The sequence below is a fragment of the Scyliorhinus torazame genome, chromosome 3 (assembly GCF_047496885.1).
Source record: "Scyliorhinus torazame isolate Kashiwa2021f chromosome 3, sScyTor2.1, whole genome shotgun sequence".
In the NCBI taxonomy this organism is placed as follows: Eukaryota; Metazoa; Chordata; class Chondrichthyes; order Carcharhiniformes; family Scyliorhinidae; genus Scyliorhinus; species Scyliorhinus torazame.
In genome coordinates this window covers 24985517-25010587 of record NC_092709.1, presented here as the reverse complement: position 1 = coordinate 25010587, position 25071 = coordinate 24985517, and the positions used below count along the sequence as shown (strand labels likewise).

Below are 25071 nucleotides of genomic sequence, written 5' to 3'. Positions count from 1 at the left end.
ATCAGCAGGAACAGGACAGGGTGATGGGGAGCCAGCTGTGAGCAGCCCTGGTACCAACGTGGCATCTGGTGAGGGGCAAGTGTGTGTGTGCAAGCCTGTCACTGCAGCAGCAACACGTGGACAGTAACAACTTCAAAGGCCAGGCTGGCACTGAGACACATACACACACACACACACACACAGAGCTGAGGAGTCAGTCAGTGAGCCCTGACATCTGAATGGCAACTTGTTGGCATCACTGAACCTGTCTTGCTGGCCTGGAATTTGACTGACACTGGGGAAGGGAGGGGAGGGGAGGGCCTCTGTAGTGTTTTTTTTCCCAACAAAAAGCCTAAAAGACAGCTGATGGAGGTGCACAGCCTCGCAGGATTGTGGAAAAGCCTCTGCTGACTGGATGTGCAGCAGCTGGATGGCAAGCGGCAGGATTTGGGAATGACAGGCTGATGATTCCGTTATGGGCTGTGTCTGCTTGGCCAAGTACCGCTTCTCTCCTCGACTGCACTCAGTGGGAAATGCTGGGACCTGAATTCAGATGAATCGGGAGTTAGTCACTAGTTTAAACGCGTTGACTTTTTAATTTGGAGGGGGGAGGGAGGGGGCTGGAATTTACGACTGACCCTCTTTTTTTCTTTGACTGAAAACCCCCCCGCCCCTCCCTCTGTAAAAATGTGAGAAAGGCGCCGAGAGCCGGGCGAGTGAACTTTGAAAAGAGCTGTGTTCCTGTCAGAAATGAGGAGGACTTCTGCTTTTTTCCGTCTCGTGTGGGATTTGTGGCAATGATTTAACAGGCAATGGCGTGTGCGTGTTTTTCATGATTATATATGTTTCGGAGTCTGTGCTGTACAGGGTCATGCTGGCGGCGGATTCTCGCCCGGGGCATTCCACGCCTTGTTTATCCTGGATGGATGGCATGAATTCCAGTCCTTAAGGCTGTGGCTAAAGTTGTGGCTCCGCTTCTGGAATGTGATGAACGTGCATTCAGAGTGCGGAACAAAAAGGGGTAAAGTCCTTGAGATTTTAACGCGCGGTTTGAAAAGGGAGTCGATGCACTTGCTTGCCTGCCCTGTAAACTCCACGCTGCCTTGGCTGTAGTTTTCATTGGGTTGGATCGCTGTGGGCTGTGTTTCCCCCCCCCCCCCCCCTCTGCACTTTGTCGCATCCTCGAGGGTTTTTCATTCTGTTCCTCCTGCTGTCAGACACCCACCGGTGTAGGTGGTGCCCAGGGGCTGCACATTTAGCCCCATTTTAATAACTTTTTAATGGGCTTTATTTCCACTCTGTGGCTTCTTTTAAAAGCAGACCTTTCATCCCCTTTCTGATGATTTACAGAATGCCTGATCACCCTTTTTTTAAATTAGCCAAACAGCTGTTCCTCACCTCTGTCCCTGTCCAGTGAGAGAAAGTGTGCTATTGAACCTTGGGAGGCATCGGCGCCCAGCCCAACTCTTGCCTGTACCCAGTGTGGACACAACATCTAAGCAGGGATTTCAGCTGAGTAGCATTCCAGGGTTAGGTGTCTTGATTCTCGTCCCCTTCCAGCCTGGACTGAACAGCTTTGAGTCATCACAGAGCAGAGATTGAACCCGTGTCTCGCTGGGGGGCTGGCTGCATCTCAGTTTTGGTTTGATTGTCCTCCAGTCATTCATTCCTTGTGCAGGAGCCATTGCTGCAGAGCGCTGTCTCAGAAATGTTGACACAGGATTTTCGAAATTTTCAGGACCAAGTGGGGAGATTGATGGGCAGTTTGTGAGTTATTGTCTCACTGCTTTTAGTCACTCAAATATTTGTTCCCCTGCATCCTTTAAAATTAGGTGAAAATGCGTTGCAGCAGTTAAGTGTTAATTCTCTTAAAGGTGAAAATAATGATTATACAATGCATGAGGCCATTCAGCCCAGCCACTCATTGAGATTAATTTAATGCTTCCCGCAATGGGTCTGAAGCAGGGCAGGTGCTTGTAAAATGCAGATCATGGCCTGCATGTCGCCAACCCTGACCGGTCTTCAATTTGACTGGGGTATGGTGGAGACATAAGGTTGCCAAGCACCCTTGAGGTCCTTTATATATTTTTTTTAAAGTTCCAATTAAGAGGCAACTTAGCATGGCCAATCCACCTACCTGCACATCTTTGGGTTGCGGGGGGTGAGATCCACGCAGACACGGGAGAATATGCAAACTCCACACAGACAGTGACCCGGGGCCGGGATCAAACATGGGTCCTCGGCACAGTGAGGCAGCAGATCCAAAACTGCGCCACAGTGCCGCCCCATTGAAGCCCTTATTATTGGCCACTTCAAGGGCCCCATCTCACCTCCACTGCTATTTTGCCTATGTCTCAAGTGGGTAACCCAGCCGTATTGGCTGTTCAGCCTCGTGCTAGGCAAGGCAGAGGGGAGACATCCCCTCATACACTCCCTTTAAGTCTCGCCTTAAGACAATTAATGCTACTAAGTGTCAAATTGCTGTAGGGTAGTTGGCTTTATTGTGGTTGGGCTGTCCCACTGACGACTTATCCTAGTGGAGGGGGGTGGGGGGGTGCCCTGTAAACTCCAGCCATTCTGAGCTGACTTTTTTGGAAAAAGTTGACTAATCCGCCCCCTTTCCCTTCTGCATAGCCCTGCACAATTCTCCCCTACAAGCATGAAAGTTACTGTTTCCATCGTCCTCTCATGTTGTACACTCGAGATTATAGCAGCCGGTTTTCAAAATAATTCTCCTCGTCTGCGTTCTGGTTCTTTTGGCAACTACCTTGAATTTGTAACCTCTAGGTCCCTCCTGCCTGTAGAAACACTTTCTTTCTGTGTAATCAAAATCCTTTCAGAGTTCTGGTGACCTTAATCAAAATGCTCCGTAACCTCCTCCACTCTATCAATCCCAGTTTGTCTCGTCTCTCCACACAATTTGAAGTCCCTCGTCAGTGGTACTATTCTAGTAAATCCCTTTTTACGCCCTCTGCAAGGCCTTCCTAATCTGTGGTGCTGGTGAAGGCTTGTCTGAGAAGACCTGACAGCTGTCTGATGGCACATTTGTATTGCAGTTGTTGCTCGTGAGGTTATTAGCTACAGTGTGGGCTGGCTCCGACTGGAACTCTCCGAGCTGTCTGAAAAACCGGTCTTCCCAGCAGCGAAAATCCGCAACATTTGCAGACTTCCCACAGGAATGTTACTGCATAAAGGGAGGCCTTTCGGCCCATTGTTCCTGTGCTGGTGGAGCTATCCAATCAGTCCCACTCCCCTGCTCCTTCCACCCAGCCTTGTAAAATGTTTCCTCAGTGAATACTTATGCAATTTACTTTTGAAAGTTATAATTGAATCAGCTTCCCTTTTTAGTCAGTGCATTCAGATCGCAGCAACCCACTGTTTTTAAAGAAGTTTTCTCCTGCCTTCGCAGACTCATTTCAGCTTAAATCTCTGGTTTACTGATTCTTCCGTCAATTAAAGCCGTTTCTGTCAAAATCCTTCATGATTTCTCCTCTCCATGGAATTTTTAATATTCTTCATTCTAAGGAGAGCAGCCCCCAACTTCTCTCGTCTCTCCGCAGAATCAAAGCCTTTCAGCCCCGGTATCGTTCTCGTAAATCTCTCTACACCCTCTACAAGGCCTTAACATCCTTAGGTGTGGTGCCAGAATTGAAGACAATACTCCAGCTGGGGCCTAACCAATGTGTTACAAAGGTTTACCATAAGCTTCCTTGTATGTGTGCGTGTCCACTCACCCACCCACCCCCAGGTGCCTTTCCATCACTTCACTGTTCTCTTCTGTTAAATTGTGCAGTGTGTCTTCCCATTTAACCAGTCCTTTTGTGCTCTTGAAATCTGACACTATTCTCTTTGTTGCTTGCTGCATTCTTGAGTAGTATCGACGAGAGGGAAGTTTTTAATCAGCTGAAGGGAAATTTTAAATTGCAATGAACATTTTTAGATGTTGTAAGTTGCGTTTTGCTCCCTATTATATGGAGCTTGCTAGAGTCCCAATCTGAATGTGGGCTTATTTTGTGTCCTGGCAGAAGCAGCTTATATTTCCTCCCATTTTCTCACCTGGGATGCTGACAGTGGGGGGAGGTGTGTGTGTGTGTGTGTGTGTGTGTGTGTGTGGTGGGGGGGGGGGTGGGGGGGGGGGGGGGGGGGGGGGGTAGCACGCAGCGGCCAAATTTTTTTTTAATTTTTAAAAAGTTTTTATTCTCCATTTTCCTTAAATTGTCACCCCACCCACAGACAGTAAATGGTAACAAATACAAAATCAATCCCCTTAACAATAACAATGATCCCATCCTCCCACCACCCCAAACAACGGCCCACCTGTCAATATATGCATCTAATAAAACAAACCCTCCCACGGTGGAAACAAAAAGCAAAGGAGAAAAAGAAAAAGGAGTCCGGGACCGCCCATGGTCACCATTGACCTATAGAATGCACTCTTTCTCTCCCCCCTACACTCAACGCCATCCAGCCTCTGAAAGAGTACCGTACATGATACCCAAGAGTTGTAACCCCCCCCCCCCCAACTCCTCCCGTCCACTGCCTCCTGTAAAGCTCCTCCCACCAACCTATGTTCCTTCCCCCCCCCCCCCCAAATTTCCACCCCGGCTAGACCACTCGGACCCTGTTCTGCCAAGCTCCGATGGCCGCAGCCCCTCCCCCACCTCACTCCTGTTCACTGGCCGGTTTAGGTCCCCGCCCGGGTCCCTTTCCCCCTTTCCCGGCCCTAGGAAAGCCCAGAAATCCCCTTTTAGCACACAAACCCCGCATATCCACCTACACCCCAAAGAGCCCTCATTTCGAGTGAAAGTCCCATCACTTCCCTTGTCCAAATATATACAACATTGGCTCCTTTAGTCCATACACCCGCACGCAGTGAAACAAAAAAGAAGAAAATACAGTCCTGAGGTTACATTGGCACATGGCCATTTCTCAATTTCTCAGTTCTGCCACAGTCCTTCTGCCTTTGCAAACTCCTCCGCTGCTTCCGCCGTTCCAAAATAAAAGTCCTTGAGCTTGTAAGTCACCCTCAGCTTTGCTGGATATACAATCCCGCACTGCACCTTGGTAATGTACAGTGCCCTCTTCACCCGGTTGAAAGCAGCCCGCCTCCTTGCCAGCTCCACCGTAAAGTCCTGGTATACACATATACCAGCTCCAGCCCACTGCACCACCCGCTTCTGCTTGGCCCAGCTCAGGACCTTCTCCTTCGCACTGTACCTCCGGAAGCACAGATTCACTACCCTTGACGGCTCACTCGCCTTTGGTACAGGCCTCCATGGCCGGTGAGCCCGATCCAGTTCATATCGGGAGGGATCCTCCCCCTCCCCCAATAGTTTCGCCAGCATAGCGGCAAAATACTCAGTCGGCCTCGGTCCTTCAACTCCTTCGGGCAGCCCCACAATCCTCAAATTCTGTTGCCTGGATCTGTTTTCCAGGTCTTCCATTTTTCCTCGCAGATCCTTGTTAATCTCCATCACCTTCCACATCTCCTTCCCCAGCGAGTTAAGTTGATCACCGTGCTGCAATAATGTCTCCTCCACTTCCTTCAGCGCCTCCCCTTGCTCCTGCACCTCCGCTACTGCGCTCGCCACCGCTGTCATCACCAGGGAAATCGCCTCCTCCACCAACACACTCAAAACCTCCCTCATCTCCTTCCTCATTGTCTCCATGTATTTTGTAAACTGCCTTTCGAATTCCGCAGCCATCGCCTTAGTTATTTCTTCAGCCGTAAGCAATGCGGCCTCCCCTGGTGCTTCAGCCTCCATTTTCCTTGGTGACCCCGCGGTGACCTTTCCACTCCCTGATGGACCTTCAGCTGTTTTTTTTACAGCTGTTTTTTTGCTCGTCCTCGACATTTTTCTTTACTGTGCTTTCACTGTGCCTCCTCTGTGTCTTCTCCCTGCTTTTGCCGCCTCCGTGGACCCTGGGACCGGGCTTAAAGCCCCGAAAATGCCGTTTCCGAACGGGAGCCTTCCATTGTGCGGCTGCCTCCCGCCCGCCATCACCGGAAGACGCAGCGGCCAAATTGTACGATCCCACAAACAGCAATGAGGTAATGTCCACGTCATCTGTTTTCAATATTGGCTGATGGATTAAAAAGTGGTAAGGGGGAGAGAGCTCCCCTGCTCTTCTTCAAATGTTGCTGTTGGGGATCTGTTACATCTACCCGAGGGGGCAACTGGAGCCTCGGTATAATGTGTCATCTGGGGAAAATGGCAATGGTTCAGCAGTCCCCTTCAGTTCTGTTTTATTGAATTGTCAGCCTAGATCCTGTGCTTTCTCCAATCTCTGGAGTTCAATCCCCAATCTCCTGACCAGGCGAGTGTATTACCTTTGGGGGACAGCTGCCCCTGTAAAGCAAAAGGAGAAATAGGAAAGTGTTTTTTGGGCCTGGGTAGTTCATTGGCTGTAAAGCATTTCTGGAATGCCCTGAAAACCCTCCTCTTTTCAAGGCTCTTTAAGCCCCTAATTTCCTTCTCTTGTGTGGCAAAATCACTTCGGCTTTGACTGGTGAATGGCTCCCTGTTGGTTGCAGTTATTGTGCTTGGAGGTCTCGCCTTATTGCAATAAAATAATAATAATAGCTGGGGCTCATTTAGCACAGGGCTAAATTGCTGGCTTTGAAAGCAGACCAAGGCAGGCCAGCAGCACGGTTCAATTCCTGTACCAGCCTCCCCGAACAGGCGCCGGAATGTGGCGACGAGAGGCTTTTCACAGTAACTTCATTTGAAGCCTACTTGTGACAATAGACAATTTTTCATTTCATCTTTATTATCACAATGTAGGCTTACATTTAACACTGCAATTAAGTTACTGTGAAAATCCCCTAGTCGCCACATTCCGGCACCTGTTTGGATTCAGAGAGGGAGACTTGAGAATGTCCAATTCCCCTAACAAGCATGTCGTTCGCGATTTGTGGGAGGAAACCGGAGCACCCGGAGGAAACCCACACAGACACGGGGAGAACATGCAAACTCCGCACAGACAGTGACCCAAGCAGGAATTGAACCCGGTACCCTGGCGCTGCGAAGCAACAGTGCTAACCACTGTGCTACCGTGCCACCCTACACCAGCGTGAAGAAAATGGGTCCAGGGTTCTGCTGGGGTCACAGTGGTAAAGTGTCCTTTGCCACTGCAGCCCCACTATTGCCCCAGCTGAGACCACCCAACCTGGGGATTAAATGTGACAGCTTGTTATTGTACATTTAGCCCATCCTGTGCCAACACAAAGTCTTCATCCACTGAACAGTACTGCAAACACTGTTGAGAAAATACTCGACTAGTGTCCGAGGTTGAGGGAGTTTTGGAAGGGATTTCCGGACTTCCTAATGTCAAAGATTTTGGGAGCAGAGGTAGCTCCGAGTCCGGTGTTGGCGATATTTGGAGTGTCGGAGGACCCGGGAGTACATGTGGGGAGAGAGGCCTTTGCCTCCCTGATAGCCCAGAGACGGAATTTGCTGTACTGGGAGGACTTGGCGCCACCAAAGACTGTGGTATGGGTGAACGATTTGGCAGAGTTCCTGGGCGCGATTCTCCCAGCCTCGCGCCGGGCCGGAGAATCGCCGCAAACGCACCACGCCACCCCGACGCGCAATTCTCCGAGGTGCGGAGAATCGGTGCCATTTGCGCCGGTCGAGGGCCGCCGATTCTCCGGGCCGAGTGGCCATGCAGAAACGGCAGAGTCCTGCCGGCGCCATTCACACCTGGTAGTTGCCGGCGTGAACCCTGCACGAAGGGTCAGGGGGTGGCCTGTGGGGCGGGGAAAAGCGCTCCTTCACTGGGGGGTGGGGGGGCCCTCCGATTGGGTCTGGCCCGCTGATTGTCGGGCCGGTCTCTTTCCCCCCCCCCGGCCTACTTTGTTGCGCTTCCGGCCCCAGAACCCCCGCGCCATGTTGCGTCTGGGCCGGAGCGTTCCGTGAGTCTACCGCGCATGCGTCGGTTGGCACTTCACCACTGCGCATGCGCGGGTTGGCGGCGCCCCCAGTCCACGCCAGGATGTAAGGCTGGAGCGGCGTGAACCGCTCTAGCGCCATGCTGGCCCCTCTGGGGGCCAGAATCGCTTCTGCCCACGCCTGTTTCGCGCCGCCGTGAAACGCGACGGCGTTCACGACACCGCGGACACTCAGTCCCGCGATCGGCGAATCGCGCCCCCTGCATTTGGAAAATTATTTAAGATCGCCATTCGAGGAGTGGAGGCGGGGTTCACCTCGAGATGGAAGCTGTTTATCGACTCCTGTAACAAGTATTGAGTCGTCGCGCGGGGGGATGGGGGCTTACTTTTTGTTTGGGGTGGGGTGATAAGTTGGAAATGGAGGCGGGTAGCGGCGAGATGGATGGGGTCTGTTGCTGGTGGGGGGGGGGTCTGTTGCTGGAGGGAGGGGGTTTGTTGCCACGGTCAGCTTTTTTATTTTTGTGATTATGAATATATTTAAAATGCCTCAATAAAATCTTTTATAAAAAAAAAGCTGAAATACCCGAGTAACCCTTTCACACTGTTTCACGGAGCTGTCAGCAGATCATCAAATTCTAAATTGAAGGAATCAAATGATAAAGTGCAGAAAGTAAACCACAGAATGTCTGACTTGACTTGTCTTGATAGCTGAATGTTTTAACCAATCTACATAGTGTGCTTGACAATTGAGTAATGATGTATTCAGTGCTGGGTGCTACTAATGGGCATTTTTGCGCTTTAGGTTGCTGTCACTGAAGTTTTTGAATCTTCTTTCTGTATATACTGCGGTACAACCCTTATCAGTGGCTAACATTAATGATCTGGGTGCCTAGCTGACTATCTTTGGTGCGGAAACAGTTTGAACATGTTAAACTGGTTCTTTACATAAAGCCCCCCTCCAAAAACATTTGAATCCCCATAAGTCGCGAAAAAAGAAATTTGTTTCTTAATAATTTGTTCATCATTATTCCTGCAGAACATGTTTCCCATGGCGGGGGGGGGGGGGGGGGTGCTTTTGCCTTTCACACAGAGAAATTAAACCGCGGTGGATCTAAACGATCTCTTGCTACCATTCGAAGTAACCTAGGGGAGTTCGCCGAGCACTCTTTAAAGTTTTTCTCTTAAATCAACATCAATAAAACTGATATCTGGCCATTGCTGTTTGTGAGAGTGTGCATGTGTAAATTGGCTGTTGTGTTTCATCTATTGCAAAAGTGATAACATTTTAAAAATACATGATTAGTTGTAAATCACTTTCAGATATCCTCGGGTCATGAAGGACGCAATAAAATTGCAATTTATTTCTTCTGTGAACAGACAGCAAGTTTTACAATTTTTTTAATGCGTTGATTCTTGGGTTTGGGTGTCGCTAGCAAGGCTGCCATTTATTGCCTATCACTAGTTACCCTGAGAAGATGGTGACAATGGTGGACTTTCTTCTTAAACTGCGGATGAAGGACTGATGCAACTTTAACGGCTTTCTCGGCCACTTCAGAAGCAGCTAAGAGTCAATGAGGGGCTGTGTCACTGGACTCGTCACCCAGAGGTCAAGGCTGATGCTCTGGGGTTAGGGTTCAAATCCCACCATGGCGGCTGCTTAAGTTCAATTAATCAAGCTGAATTGAGAGCGAGCTAGTCTCATGAAACTATAATAGATTGCCGTAAGATTCAACCTGGTTCACTGATGTTCTTGAGGTCTGGCCAACGTTTTGCTCCATACTTTTAACTGCCCTCCATGGCGCCTAACTGTCAAGAGAAAAGGGGACTGCAGTAGTTCCAGAAGCTGACTCGCCCACCATCTTCCCTAGGGGAGTTGGGCATGGGAAATAAATGTTTTCCTTGTCAGTGGTGCATGAAAGAGTGATTTAAAAAAAAATAAAATAAAAAAAAATGCTGATGAGAGACTGAAGAAATTCCACGTATGGACCAGATTTCCACCCCCAAAAAACTAATGTTTTTTTTTATGATGGTTCAGCAAAGCAGGGGTCATTTCTACCAGCTCAAGTTCCAGATTTATCTTCTTAAACTGAAATCAAACCCCCGAAATGCCGTGTTGGGATTTGAACCTGTGTTCTCTGGGCTATCGATCCAGTGCTCCGATGACTAATCTAGCAACCGCAATCACTGTACTTCTCTCTGCTCACCTTGGGTGAGTTGTACTGGCAGAGGATAGACTGGGTGGATTAAAGTGGGTTGCCTATTGGGCATCTCCAACGGCAACAACTCAAAGACAATGTGAGGGAGGAGCTTGAGGGGAAAATGAGTCTGGGTGGTTCGTTTGTTGATTGTCATTGTAGCCTTGGTGGGGCCTTGTCATCATCTTAATGATTCTTTGGTTTCCTTCGAGTCTCCCTGAGTCTTCATCTCCTCAGTCTTATCCACCCATCCGATTTTTCTTCCTCCTCTGTTTTTTGCCCTCAACTTTCCTTCAGTTGTTGCCAGAACAAGGCTTGTCACGTCTTCATTTCCAATCTCTGTTATTTGATGTTCTTTCTCGCTGTAACTGTACTTGGCAACCATTTTGATTCCTGAACTTTTTATCCCACCCACACATCTTGTCTTCCTGCCCATTCAGCTGATTCTGAGCATCCTCCTCCATCACCTACACTTCAAAACCTGTTATCCTCCTCATTCTCTTTCTTCAGAGTCCAACTCTCACATCTCGAGTGGTAGCGCAATTAAATTCCTAATGGATTCCTAAATGTTCCCAAGTAGCACGAGATCTCTGCCAAACCAAATAGGACGTTGACCAGAAATTATCCAGCTGAACTCTTTCAAACCTTGGCGATGAAGACGGATTCTTCAACGTAAATGTAAAGGCAGTAGTCATGCCAGCTGCATCAGGCCTTGCCATGCTGTGTGCTCTGTTTATTTGTTTTGTAGGACTTGAGACTCAGCAATGTTCTGAACCTTTTCAACTGGTGCTGGGTGGGAAGGAGGAGATTAGGACACTGAGAACAGCAGAGAGTGGAGGAACTTATCCTCCCTGCACAAGCCCTTCATCTGAATATCATAGAATAATAGAATTTACAGTGCAGAAGGAGGCCATTCGGCCCATCGAGTCTGCACCGGCTCTTGGAAAGAGCCCCCTACCCAAGGTCAGCACCTCCACCCTATCCCCATAACCCAGTAACCCCACTTTTGTGAGGGCCACGAAGAATCCAGCACGAGTTTTAAGGATACAAAGAAATAACATTTATTTACAATAACATATATCTATAAATATATATAACAGCAGCAGCAACGTCCCTTGCTGCTTACTCCTTCCTGCTGGTTCCAAACTGGCCAGCTTTATTTATACAGGGAGTCTGCTAATGGTTTCTCCGCCCCCCTCATTGGGGAAGCTCATTCTCCCACAGGATTGTGGGATTGTCATTAGTCCCCAGCAATTGGTAAGCAGGCAGGTTATAACACCCACCCGACACTAAGGGCAATTTTGGACACTAAGGGCAATTTATCATGGCCAATCAACCTAACCACATCTTTGGACTGTTGGAGGAAACCGGAGCACCTGGAGGAAACCCACGCACACATGGGGAGGATGTGCAGACTCAGCACAGACAGTGACCCAGCCGGAATCAAACCTGGGACCCTGGAGCTGTGAAGCAATTGTGCTATCCACAATGCTACCGTGCTGCCCTTTTGAAAGATTTGTCCTTTTGAAAATGCTAAGAGAACCTGTGACTGAATATGGACTGGATTCATCATGATTAACTTCACAATTTTGAATTTTTATTTGGACAAATGCAAGAATGCCAAATTTCAAGCAATCGCATGCATTCATAAGCAGGGGCCAAGTGAAAATATTGAATTCTTTACCCGTCAGCCTGGCCTCAATAAAACTTGAGATGGATTTGTAAGTATAGTATTATTTATTTATTTTTAAAAAATATATATATTTTATTCAAGATTTTTGGCCAAACATAACAGTACGTAGTGTTTCTTTTACACAACAATAAAGCAATATAAATAACAGTGGCCAGTTTTAAACAAGTAAACAAATAATATATAAACAAAAACAAAACTGAATGGCAACTGCCTTGTCCAAAATAAATACTCTCCAAAAATACAATCCAACAATCCAATATACAATTACCTATAACAACTACCCATACATATTATACATATACAATAACATCTCTGAGAGTCCGTTTGATTCCTCCCCCTCCCCCCTGGGTTGCTGCTGTTGTCTACTTCTTTTCCATTCCCTCTATCTTTCTGTGAGGTAATCGACGAACGGTTGCCACCGCCTGGTGAACCCCTGAGCCGAATCCCTTAACAAAAACTTAATTCGTTCTAACTTTATAAACCCTGCCATGTCGTTTATCCAGGTCTCCACACCTGGGGGTTTGGCTTCCTTCCACATTGACAATATCCTGCGCCGGGCTACAAGGGACGCAAAGGCCAACACGTCAGCCTCTCTCGCCTCCTGCACTCCCGGCTCTTCTGCAACCCCAAATATAGCCAACCCCCAGCTTGGTTCGACCCGGACCCCCACCACCTTCGAAAGCACATTTGCCACCCCCACCCAGAACCCCTGTAGTGCCGGGCATGACCAGAAAATGTGGGTGTGATTCGCTGGGCCTCTCGAGCATCTCGCACACCTATCCTCTACCCCCAAAAATTTACTAAGCTGTGCTCCAGTCATATGCGCCCTGTGTAACACCTTAAATTGTATCAGGCTTAGCCTGGCACACGAGGACGATGAGTTTACCCTACGTAGGGCATCAGCCCACAGCCCCTCCTCAATCTCCACCCCCAGTTCTTCTTCCCATTTCCCTTTCAGCTCATCTACCATGATCTCCCCCTCGTCCCTCATTTCCCTGTATATGTCCGACACCTTACCATCCCCCACCCATGTCTCTGAGATCACTCTATCGTGCACCTCCTGCGTCGGGAGCTGCGGGAATTCCCTCACCTGTTGCCTTGCAAAAGCCCTCAATTGCATGTACCAAAATGCATTCCCTTGGGGCAACCCATATTTTTCCGTCAGTGCTCCCAGACTCGCAAACGTCCCATCTACAAACAGATCTCTCAGTTGTGTTACTCCTGCTCTTTGCCATGTTCCAAATCCCCCATCCATTCTCCCCGGAGCAAACCTATGGTTATTTCTTATCGGGGACCACACCGAGGCTCCCGTCTTACCCCTATGCCGTCTCCACTGCCCCCAGATTTTCAGAGTAGCCACCACCACCGGGCTTGTGGTGTATTTCTTCGGTGAGAACGGGAACGGCGCCGTCACCATAGCTTGTAGGTTAGTCCCCCTCTCCAATCTCTTCCACGCTGCTCCCTCCCCTTCTCCCATCCACTTACACACCATTGAAACATTGGCGGCCCAGTAGTACTCACTTAGGCTCGGTAGTGCCAGCCCCCCCCCTGTCCCTACTACGCTGCAAGAATCCCCTCCTCACTCTCGGGGTCTTCCCAGCCCACACAAAACTCATAATACTCTTCTCGACTCTTTTGAAAAAAGCCTTCGTGACCACCACCGGGAGGCACTGAAACACAAAAAGGAATCTCGGGAGGACCACCATTTTAACCGCCTGCACCCTACCTGCCAATGACAGGGACACCATGTCCCACCTCTTAAAGTCCTCCTCCATCTGTTCCACCAACCGCGTTAAATTAAGCCTGTGTAATGTACCCCAATTCTTAGCTGTCTGGATCCCCAAGTATCGGAAGTCCCTTGTTACCTCCCTCAACGGTAAATCCTCTATCTCTCTGCTCTGCTCCCCTGGATGCACCACAAACAACTCCCTTTTCCCCATGTTCAGTTTATAACCTGAAAAATCCCCAAACTCCCCAAATTTCCGCATTATCTCTGGCTTCCCCTCCGCCAGGTCCGCCACATATAGCAACAAATCATCCGCATACAGAGATACCCGGTGTTCTTCTCTTCCCCGCCCCCCCCCCCCCCCCCCCCCCCCCCCCCCCTGAGTACTCCCCTCCACTTCCTGGAACCCCTCAATGCTATGGCCAGGGGTTCAATCGCCAGTGCAAACAATAACGGGGACAGAGGACATCCCTGCCTCGTCCCTCTCTGGAGCCGAAAATAGTCAGACCCCCGTCCATTCGTGACCACGCTCGCCATCGGGGCCCTCTACAGCAACTGTACCCACCTGATATACCCATCCCCAAAACCAAATCTCCTCAGCACCTCCCACAAATAATCCCACTTCACTCTATCAAATGCTTTCTCGGCATCCATCGCCACCACTATCTCCGCTTCCCCCTCTGGTGGGGGCATCATCATTACCCCTAGCAGCCTCCGTATATTTGTATTCAGCTGTCTCCCCTTCACAAACCCAGTTTGGTCCTCATGGACCACCCCCGGGACACAATCCTCTATCCTCATTGCCATTACCTTGGCCAGAATCGTAGCGTCCACATTCAGGAGGGAAATGGGCCTGTAGGACTCGCATTGCAGCGGGTCTTTTTCCTTCTTTAGGAGGAGCGATATCGTTGCCTCTGACATAGTCGGGGGCAGCTGCCCCCTTTCCCTCGCTTCATTAAAAGTTCTCATCTGTAGCGGGGCCAGCAAGTCCATATATTTCCTATAGAATTCAACTGGGAATCCGTCTGGTCCCGGGGCCTTCCCCGCCTGCATGCTCCCAATCCCTTTCACCACTTCCTCCGTCTCAATCTGTGCTCCCAGTCCCACCCTCTCCTGCTCCTCCACCTTAGGAAATTCCAGCTGATCCAGAAAGCACATCATTCTCTCCTTCCCATCCGGGGGCTGAGCTTCATATAATCTTTCGTAAAATGCCTTGAACACTCCATTCACTCTCTCCGCTCCATCGCTCCCTCCTCATCTCTCACCCCCCTATCTCCCTTGCTGCTCCCTTTTTCCTCAGTTGGTGGGCCAGCAACCTGCTCGCCTTCTCCCCGTATTCGTACTGTACACCCTGTGCCTTCCTCCATTGTGCCTCTGCATTACCCGTAGTCAATAAGTCAAATTCTACATGTAGCCTTTGCCTTTCCCTGTACAGTCCCTCCTCCGGTGCCTCCGCATATTGTCTGTCCACCCTCAGAAGTTCTTTCAACAACCGCTCCCTTTCCCTACTGTCCTGCTTTCCTTTATGTGCCCTAATAGATATCAGCTCCTCTCTAACCACTGCCTTCAGCGCCTCCCAGACCACTCCCACCTGTACCTCCCCATTATCATTGAGTTCCAAGTACCTTTCAATACACCCCCTCACCCTTAAACACCCCCCCTCATCTGCCAATAATCCCATGTCCATTCTCCAGGGTGGACGCTGTTGTTTTTCTTCCCCTATCTCCAGGTCCACCCAATGTGGAGCATGATCCGAAATGGCTATAGCCGTGTACTCCGTCCCCGTCACCTTTGGGATCAGTGCCCTTCCCAAAACAAAAAAATCTATTCGTGAATAAACTTTGTGGACATAGGAGAAAAACGAAAACTCCTTACTCCTAGGTCTACTAAATCTCCAGGGGTCCACTCCTCCCATCTGCTCCATAAAGTCCTTAAGCACCCTAGCTGCAGCCGGCCTCTTTCTGGTCCTGGACCTCGATCTGTCCAGCCCTAGGTCCAGCACCGTATTAAAATCTCCACCCATTACCAACTTCCCCACTTCTAGGTCCGGGATTCGTCCTAGCATACGCCTCATAAAGTTGGCATCATCCCAGTTCGGGGCATACACGTTCACTAATACCACTGCCTCCCCTTGCAATTTGCCACTCACCATCACGTATCTGCCCCCACTATCCGCCACTATGGTCTTTGCCTCAAACATTACCCGCTTCCCCACTAGTATGGCCACCCCCCTGTTTTTTGCGTCTAGCCCCGAATGAAACACCCATCCTTTGCGTAGTCTGACCTGGTCTATCAGCTTCAGATGCGTCTCCTGAAGCATAACCACATCTGCCTTAAGTTTCTTTAGGTGTGCGAGTAATCATGCCCTCTTAATCGGCCCGTTCAGCCCTCTCACCTTCCATGTGATCAACCGGGTTGGGGGGCTCTTTACCCCCCCCCCCTTGACGACTAGCCATCTCCTTTTTCAATCCAGCTCCTCACCCGGTTCCCACGTAGCCGTATCTCCCCCAAGCGGCACCCCCCCGCCCCGACCCCCCCCCCCCATACCAACTCCCCTTCTCCCCAGCAGCAGCAACCCAGTTAACCCCCCCCCCCCCCGCTAGATCCCAAACTAGCGTAATTGCACCCCCCATGTTGCTCCCAGAAGTCAGCAAACTCTGGCCGACCTCGGCTTCCCCCCGTGACCTCGGCTCACACTGTGCGAGGCCCCCTCCTTCCTGCTTCCCTGTTCCCGCCGTGATTACCATAGCGCGAGAACAAAGCCCGCGCTTCCCTTTTGGCCCTACCCTCATTGGTCGGCGCCCTCAGCTCCTCATCCTCCCTCCCCCCCCCCTCCCCCACGACATGGGGAAGAGAGAAAAGTTACAGGGTCGCAGGATTAACAACTTGGGAAGTCATCTCTTCCCTCTTTTTTTCCCCCCCTTCATCCCACATATTCACCCCTCCACTTTGTCCCAAACGTTCTTTTTATGGCCCGCTCACTCCAGTTTCTCCTCGACAATAAATGTCCACGCCTCATCTGCCGTTTCGAAGTAGTGGTGTTTCCCTTGATGTGTGACCCACAGTCTTGCCGGTTGCAGCATTCCAAATTTAATCTTCCGTTTGTGCAGCACCGCCTTGGCCTGATTAAAGCTTGCCCTCCTTCTCGCCACCTCCGCACTCCAATCTTGATATACGCGGATCACCGCGTTCTCCCACCTACTGCTCCGAGTTTTCTTTGCCCATCTGAGGACCATCTCTCTGTCCTTATATCGGAGAAATCTCACCACTATGGCTCGAGGAATTTCTCCAGCCCTCGGTCTTCGCGCCATAACTCGATAGGCTCCCTCCACCTCCAGCGGACCCGTCGGGGCCTCCGATCCCATTAACGAGTGCAGCATCGTGCTCACATATGCCCTGACGCCCGCCCCTTCTACACCTTCGGGAAGACCAAGAATCCTTAACTTCTTCCTCCTCGCATTATTCTCCAGCACCTCCAGCCTTTCCACACACCTTTTGTGTTGTGCCTCGTGCATCTCCGTTTTCACCACCAGGCCTTGTATGTCATCCTCATTCTCAGCAGCCTTTGCCTTCACGACCCGAAGCTCCTGTTCCTGGGTCTTTTGCTCCTCCTTTAGCCCCTCAATCGCTTGTAATATCGGGGCCAACAGCTCCTTCTTCATCTCCTTTTTGAGTTCTCCCACGCAACGCCGCAGGAACTCTTGTTGGTCAGGGCCCCATATTAAACTGCCTCCTTCCGACGCCATCTTGCTTTTTGCCTGCCTTCCTGGCCGCTGCTCTAGAGGATCCACCGCAATCCGGCCACTTTCCTCTCTTTTTTCCATCCATGTCCAGGGGGGATTCCCTTCTGGATTCCAGCACAGTGTTTCTTGCCGTTAGAATTGCCGTTGGGGCTCCTATCAAGAGCCCAAAAGTCCGTTCCACCGGGAGCTGCCGAAACGTGCGACCTAGCTGGTCATCGCCGCACCCGGAAGTCCTAGTATTATTTATTTTAACCAATTTGCAAGGCTGACTCGCTTCACAGAGACTCAGAACACAGAAACTGTCTCCTGGACCTCTCGAAAACTAATGAGGTCGGAGACAAAGAGATCTCTGCAAATACATTCAAATGGCATCAAGTTTCACATAAACGATTCCCATAGGTCAGCCTATACCCCTCCTGACCTAGCCATACATCCTGATTGGCTCACTTCGTATTCCTTTGCATTCCTTAACCCTGGGCCTCTTGTTACCCAGCATCCTTTCCCCCATCTTCCTTGCCATGCTTTCTGACTTCCTTTGTGCTTTGTCTTTTGTGAACTCAGTAGAATTAAACTGGCCTACATCTACATTACTGTAACTAATCTTTGAACTAACTATTTTACATCACATTCGTCACAAGTTCTCTGCGAACAAAGTACTATGATCAAGCCTTAATCTTTTTTGATTTATCCAGGAGCCTATAGTTCCCCATTGCCTCTTCCATGGCAAGGCCTCTGCCAGTTGACTTGCCAATCAATCAGCATCCTTCCTCCTGTGATATAAATTGTTGTGATTATTTGACATTTGGTATTCTTGTGTTTGTCCTGATGAGTGCAAGATAAAAAATTTTGGCAACACTTTTCTCTCTTCAGCAATAAGATGAATTATAGTTTTTCCCAACTCTTACTATTGTTCCACTCCCTTTCACAAAATACATTGTTGACTCCTTCTTGCTGAGTTTCTGACTATGTAAATGTGTATAACATGATATTACAATGTTATTATAATAATTAACCAGTTGTACTTGCTGCATATATCATTATAGTTCTTGTTATTGTTATGGGCCAGGGTATACAAAACTCTATTGAAAAGGAGTTCACCTGACGTACAACTGTTTATTGATTTTGGTTACGATGAGCATAAGGGCCTGCCTTTCAGGCGTTGTTCAACAGAGGCCTTAAGCACTTTTAATCAAAAACAAAGTTTATTCTACAAATTTAGTTAACATTTTTATAAACCCACAGAGTAAGCATTTTTATCAACTACCAATATAAATACCCCACACAGCTACAGTACTCCATGTATAAACCTTAACAAATTCCCTTTTAGCTGTTCCAATTTAATAACAAGATCCCATAAATCAGAAAACCCTTTTCAAAGATGTTGCCCAGCACATGGCACTCAACCTGATATGGACGTTCCTGCTTCCTATCCAAAACAGCAGGTTTGAATTTCTTCCAGGAAACAGTTATTTATTTTCAAATTATCAAGCAGTCTGGAAACAGCTTTTAAAATGCAGATAGAGAAAAAAAACTTCTGTCAACCTGTGCAGAACAAAACCAGTTCAGACTCCAAGTGAAAGTCCCAGAGCCACAGCCCAGCTCCAACCACACAATGACATCACTGAAGCCATGTGATAAGACAAAAACATTTCTTCAAGGGACACTCCCATGGCATTATAAATAAATAGTAATTGTGTTTAAATTTACAAACCTGGTGACTGTAATTATTGGCAGCCAAAGGCCAAAGACTTTGGGTATTTTTCTAACAATTATTGGTAAACTCACTTGTGTTGTGACTCTGGGTGCAGTGGGGATGGAATTGACCACACACTAGATCAGGGGGTCATAACAAGGTACAACAAGTAATTGGGAAAGCTAAAATAATGTTATTGTGAGGAGAATTGAATACAAAAATAGGTTGGCTATACTTCAGTTATACAGGGAATTGGTGGGACCACATTACAGTATTGGTCTCCTTATTCAAGGAAGTAAGGAAGGATGTAAATTATTGGAAAAAGTTCAGAGAAGGTTTATTGGCCTAATAATCTGGAAGGTTGGATAGTTTACCTTCATCTCCACTAGAGTTTAGAAGTGTAAGAGGCAACTTGATTGAAGCATGCAAGAACCTGAGGGGTCTTGACATGATAGGTGTGGAAAGGATGATTCCTCTTGTAGGATAATCTAGAACTTAGTCGCTATTTAAAATAAGGGTTCACTCATTTAAGACCAGAGACGAGAAGAAATTATTTCCCCCTGGTGGTTACTCTCCTCAAAAGTTGGTGGAAGCGAGGTAGATAGATTCTTGATAATCTTTCACCCCTTTGCTTATCTGGGGCAGGCAGGAATGACCGAGCATGCTCATAGGGCCAAGTGGCCAACTCCTCCTGCTCCCAATTCGTATGCTTGTGTATGCCTCCTGGACAGTTTCAAATTAGGTTATAATTGGCAGAGGTCTCACTTGAATGGACCTACTACGAAAGCTTTCTTTGTGGACCATGTGACTGAAAATGCTTCTTCACTATGTAAGGCGATCATTTGGCTTCAATCGTGTTTCAATGGCCATTCATCAGGTGATTAAAACTGCCCTCTGAATTGTGAAATCCTTTAATCCAAAAACTGAGAGAGACTGGGCTACCTGCAGAACACCAGCTAGAAAGAAAACGCTGTGAATTACTGCCGTTTAAAGACCTGCGAGTCAAATCTCTTCCAACCTTTTGTGAACAGCTCCAAGTTCGTCTGTAAGAAATTGGACCATCGGTTACAACAGTTATCAGGACCAGTCTACATGACCTGCTGAACAGTCTTTACTTCAAAGGAATCATACAGTTAATCTGGATTGGACTCAACATTTGAACTTCAATCTCAGAGTGGAAAAATCTCCTCAAATCTCCTCTTTCACTGGACTTGCGGAGACACGGGTATTGCTAATTATTCAGTTTGGTTTTAATATTTGCAGTAGTGCACAGCAGTCTTTAATTTTATCTTCCCTGGGTGCATGTTGTGTGGTTGATGTAGCAATGAACCTTTCTGGAGTGGATTGCGTGACTAAATAATTATAATGGTGGACACAGTGGCATAGTGGTGACATCGCTGGACTATTAATCCCGAGGTCCAGGCTAATCGTCTGGGGACATCGCATCGGTTCAGATCCCACCACGGCAGGTGGTGAAATTTAAACTCCGTTAATAAATCTGGAATATATAGCTAATCTCAATAATAGTGAACATGGAACTGTTATCGATTTTAATGAACCACATGTTTTGTTTTTAAATTGATGCCCTGCAGGGACGGGAAATAGCCTTGCACAGTCGGACCTACAGAGTCACAGAAATGTGGCTGACTCTTGGCTTCTTTCAAATGGTTGAGTGAGCCACTTGACTTGAGGGCAATTAGAGTTGGACAACAAATACCGCTCTCGCTCACATCCCATGAAAGAATAAAGAAAGCACAACTCCATAGGCGCGAATCTCCAGCCGCGTTGGGCTCTCGCTAGTGCGCTCTACCTGTGCGGGATCAGCAGCCTCCTGCGATTCCTCGGCCTCCGCAGTGAGGCCGCAGCCGAGCACCAATCAGTGCTGGTCCACACAAATCAGTCTTTACTTCAAAGGAACCATACAGTTAATCTGGATTTGACCCCAGGCTGGTGGAGGGGGGTTGGGAGGGGGGGAGGGGTTGAAGTGTGGGGGAGTGCAGGGTAGGTAAGTAGGGGCCACCGGGACCTCGGGGTTCAGCTCCCTAGTGCTTACAAAAAAATTCTAAGTGCAGGCTAAATCGGTGAGAAACTCCCCAGGGCCCAAAAAAGTGACTTAAGTGTCATTGAATAGCGGTGGGGAACTTGCCGGCAGAGCCAGCAGGCAACTCCCTGAAAAACCCGCCACAAATTAACTTTAGAAATGTTTTGGGAGAATCGGGCCCCTTGGTTGAATCCCTGGAATTCCACTGTTGGCGACTGTTATAATTGGGAACGCACAGCAGCCTTATCAAAATTAAACTGCACTGATTATGGACAAAGAGGACTTCTGGATTTCAGTCCATCTCCCTCCCCTGACCGTAACAGTTGTTCCAAGTTCTCCTCATACACACATATTCAATGTACTTGATACTTTCCTTTCAAAGTAAAGGTGGAGCATAAAAAGAAAGAACAGGGAGTGATGAGGTGAAGTTTGCACCCCCATTTCCAATGACAAAAAGGCAGTTAGTTACTAGTCATACATGTGTAGTTTTCCTGGGTGTCAGATTGCCAGTTTCTGTATTGACCTCCGGGGCTGTTTCTGTACATTGTAGCCGTGATGCCGCTGATTGCGCTGAAGAACAGGATGTGAGGCTATTAACCAGAAAGAGCAGAGAAGGCTGCAGCATGTAGGGTACAAATCAACATTTTTACTTTTTTTTAAAAAAAAGAGCAGGTCCAAAAATGAGTTTCACAGTGCTGTGAAACATAGTAGTGTTGTTTAAAATTTGGAATAGTGGATTATCATTGGGAAATTCTGCAGTGGATTCTGTGTAAAATTGGGAAAATCCAATCCTTGGGCCAGATGTGCTCTGACTTACTGCATCCTTCAAATCACTGAGTCATTTGTTGGACGACCAACTGCACTCTATTGGGTTAGGCAAAGAAATAGCACCCTAAACACTTTTTTTTTCGAACCAAATATCGTTGTCCTTGGTGTACAGGTCCACAGGTCACTGAAAGGGGCAACACAGGTGGAGAAGGTAGTCAAGCAGGCATACCGCATGCTTGCCTTCATTGGCTGGGGCATTGAGTATAAAGATTGGCAAGTCATGTTGCAGCTGTATAGAACCTTGGGCCACACTTGGAGTATAGTGTTCAATTCTGGTCGCCACACTACCAGAAGGATGTGGATGCTTTAGAGGGGGTGCAGAAGAGATTTACCAGGATGTTACCCGGTATGGAGGGCATTAGCTATGAGGAGAGGTTGAATAAACTTGGTTTGTTCTCACTGGAAAGAAGGAGGTTGCGGGGCGACCTGATACAGGTCTACAAAATTATGAGGGGCATAGACAGAATGGATAGTCAGAGATTTTTCCCAGGATAGAGGGGTCAATTACTAAGGGGCATAGGTTTAAGGTGCGAGGGGCAAGGTTTAGAGGAGATGTACGAGGTAAGTTTTTTACACAAGAGGGTAGGGGTGCCTGGAACTCGCTGCCTGAGGAGGTGGTGGAAGCAGGGACGACAGTGACGTTTGAGGGGCATCTTGACAAATACATGAATAGGATGGGAATAGAGGGATATGGACCCAGGAAGTGTGGAAGATTTTAGTTTAGACAGGCAGCATGGTCGGCGCAGGCTTGGAGGGCCTAAGGGCCTGTTCCTGTGCTGTACCTTTCTTTGTTCTTTGTCCTGTCCCTCCCCCATCTCCAGCGTGAGCCCTGTCCCTCATTGGACCCCACCCCCTCTTTCTTTTTCTCATCCTAGTCTGCCCAGAGGTGGTGTAATATCTTTTAAAGTTACCCTTGAAACTCCTCTTGAACTCTTACCGACGCAGAATGGTCTATATATGCCTGAGGCTCACCTCCGCCTCGAGCCTCCTCCATCACTGTGGCGAGCTGTGAGTGTTTGTCTGGTGGTCCGGACTCGATGACCATAAGACATAGGAGCAGAATTAGGCCACTCGGCCCATCGAATCTGCTCTGCCATTCAATCATGGCTGATATTTTTCTCATCCCCATTCTCCTGCCTTCTTCCCTTAACCCCTGATCCCCTTATTGATCAAAAACCTATCTATCTTTGTTTTAAAGACACTCAGTGATTTGGCCTCCACAGCCTTCTGCAGCAAGATGTTCCACAGATTCACCACCCTCTGGTTGAAGAAATTCCTCCTCATGCCTGTTTTAAAGGATCGTCCCTTTAGTCTGAGATTGTGCCCTCTGCTTCTAGTTTTGCCTACAAGTGGAAACATCCTCTCCATGTCCACTCTATCCAGGCCTCGCAGTGTCCTGTAAGATTCAATCAGATCACCCCTCATCCTTCTGAACTCCCAACAAGTACAGACCCAGAGTCCTCAACTGTTCCTCATACAACAAATTTTTCATTCCAGGGATCATTCTTGTGAGCCTCCGCTGGACCCTTTCGAAGGCCAGCACATCCTTCCTTAGATATGGGACCCAAAACTGCTCACAATCCTCCAAATGGGGTGTGACCAGAGCCTTGTATAGCCTCAGAAGTACATCTCTGGTCTTGTGTTCTAGCCCTCTCGACATGAATGCTAACATTGCATTTGCCTTCCTAACTGCCGACTGAACATGCACGTTAACCTTAGGAGAATCGTGAACAAGGACTCCCAAGTCCCTTTGAAAATCAAAACGAAAATCGCTTATTGTCACAAGTAGGCTTCAAATGATGTTCTTGTGAAAAGCCCCTAGTCGCCACATTCCGGCACCTGTTCGGGGAGGCTGGTACAGGAATTGAACCCGCGCTGCAGGCCTCCCTTCATCTGCTTTCAAAGCCAGCTATTTAGCCCTGTGCTAAACCAGCCCCTTTGTGCTTCTGATTTCCTAAGCATCTTCCCATTTAGAAAATAGTCTATGCCTCCATTTCTCCTTCCAAAGTGCATAACCTCACACTTTTCCACATTGTATTCCATCTGCCACATCTTTGCCCACTCTTCTAGCCTGTCCAAATCCTTCTGAAGCCCGCCTGCTTCCTCAATACTACCTGTCCCTCGATAGATCTATAGATCTTTGTATCATCTGCAAACTTAGCAACCATGCCTTCAGTTCCTTCCTCCAGATCATTAATGTATATTGTGAAAAGTTGTGGTCCCAGCACTGACCCCTGAGGTACACCACTAGTCACCAGCTGCCATCTTGAAAAGACCCCTTTATCCCCACTCTCTTCCTTCTGCCAGTCAGCCAATCCTCTACCCATGCCAGGATCATCCCCTGAACACCATGGGCTTATTTAACAGTCTCCTATGCAGCACCTTGTCAAAGGCTTTCTGGAAATCTAAAGAAATCACGTCCACTGGTTCTCCTTTGACTAACTTCCTTGTTACTTCCTCAAAGAACTCACACCGATTTGTCAGACATGACCTCCTCTTGACGAAGCCGTGCTGACTCAGTCCTATTTTATCATGCACTTCCAAGTACTCCGTGATCTCATCTTTAATAATGGACTCTAAAATCTTACCAATGACTGAAGTCAGGCTAACCGGCCTATAATTTCCCGCCTTCTGCCTCCCTCCCTTCTTAAACGGTGGTGTTACATTAGCCACTTTCCAGTCCTCTGGGACCCTTCCTGCCTCCAGTGATTCCTGAAAGACCATCACCAATGCCTCCACAATCTCCTCAGCTATCTCTTTTAGAACCCTGGGATGTAGTCCATCTGGTCCAGGTGATTTCTCCCCCTTCAGACCTTTCAGTTTCCCCAGAACCTTCTCCTTCATAATGGTCACTGCACTCACCTCTGCCCCCTGGTTCTCCTGGAGCTCTGGCACCCCACTGGTATCTTCCACCGTGAAGACTGATGCAAAGTAACTGTTCAGTTCATCTGCCATTTCTTTGTTTCCTATTATTACTTCTCCAGCCACATTTTCCAGTAGTCCAATGTCTATTTTTGTCTCTCTCTTACCTTTTATATATTGAAAAAAAGCCTCTTCCTATCTTCCTTTATATTACTAGCTAGCTTGCACTCATACTTCATCTTCTCCCCCTTATTGCTTTTTTAGTTGCATTCTGCTCGCTTTTAAAGGCTTCCCAATCCTCTGGCTTCCCAAGAATCCTTGCCACTTTGTATGCTTTTTTTTTTAGCTTTTATGCCTTCCTTGACTTCCCTCATCAGACGTGGATGCCTTGTCCTCCCCTTAGCATGTTTCTTCCTCCTT

General features: G+C 48.3%; 1 protein-coding gene across 8 annotated transcripts in view; it reads left to right on the top strand.

The window, feature by feature from the left end:
- LOC140408348 (PH and SEC7 domain-containing protein 1-like) overlaps positions 1 to 25071 on the top strand; it is a 613055-nt gene that overhangs the window by 456106 nt on the left and 131878 nt on the right. For 7 of the 8 annotated variants that reach the window (XM_072495423.1, XM_072495424.1, XM_072495429.1 and 4 more), the window contains one exon: positions 5921 to 6031. The exons of the other annotated variant lie outside the window; for it this stretch is intronic. In XM_072495423.1, coding sequence (XP_072351524.1) covers positions 5921 to 6031 — 111 coding nt within the window. The remainder of the gene's footprint in view (positions 1 to 5920; positions 6032 to 25071) is intronic. 8 annotated transcript variants of the gene reach the window in all.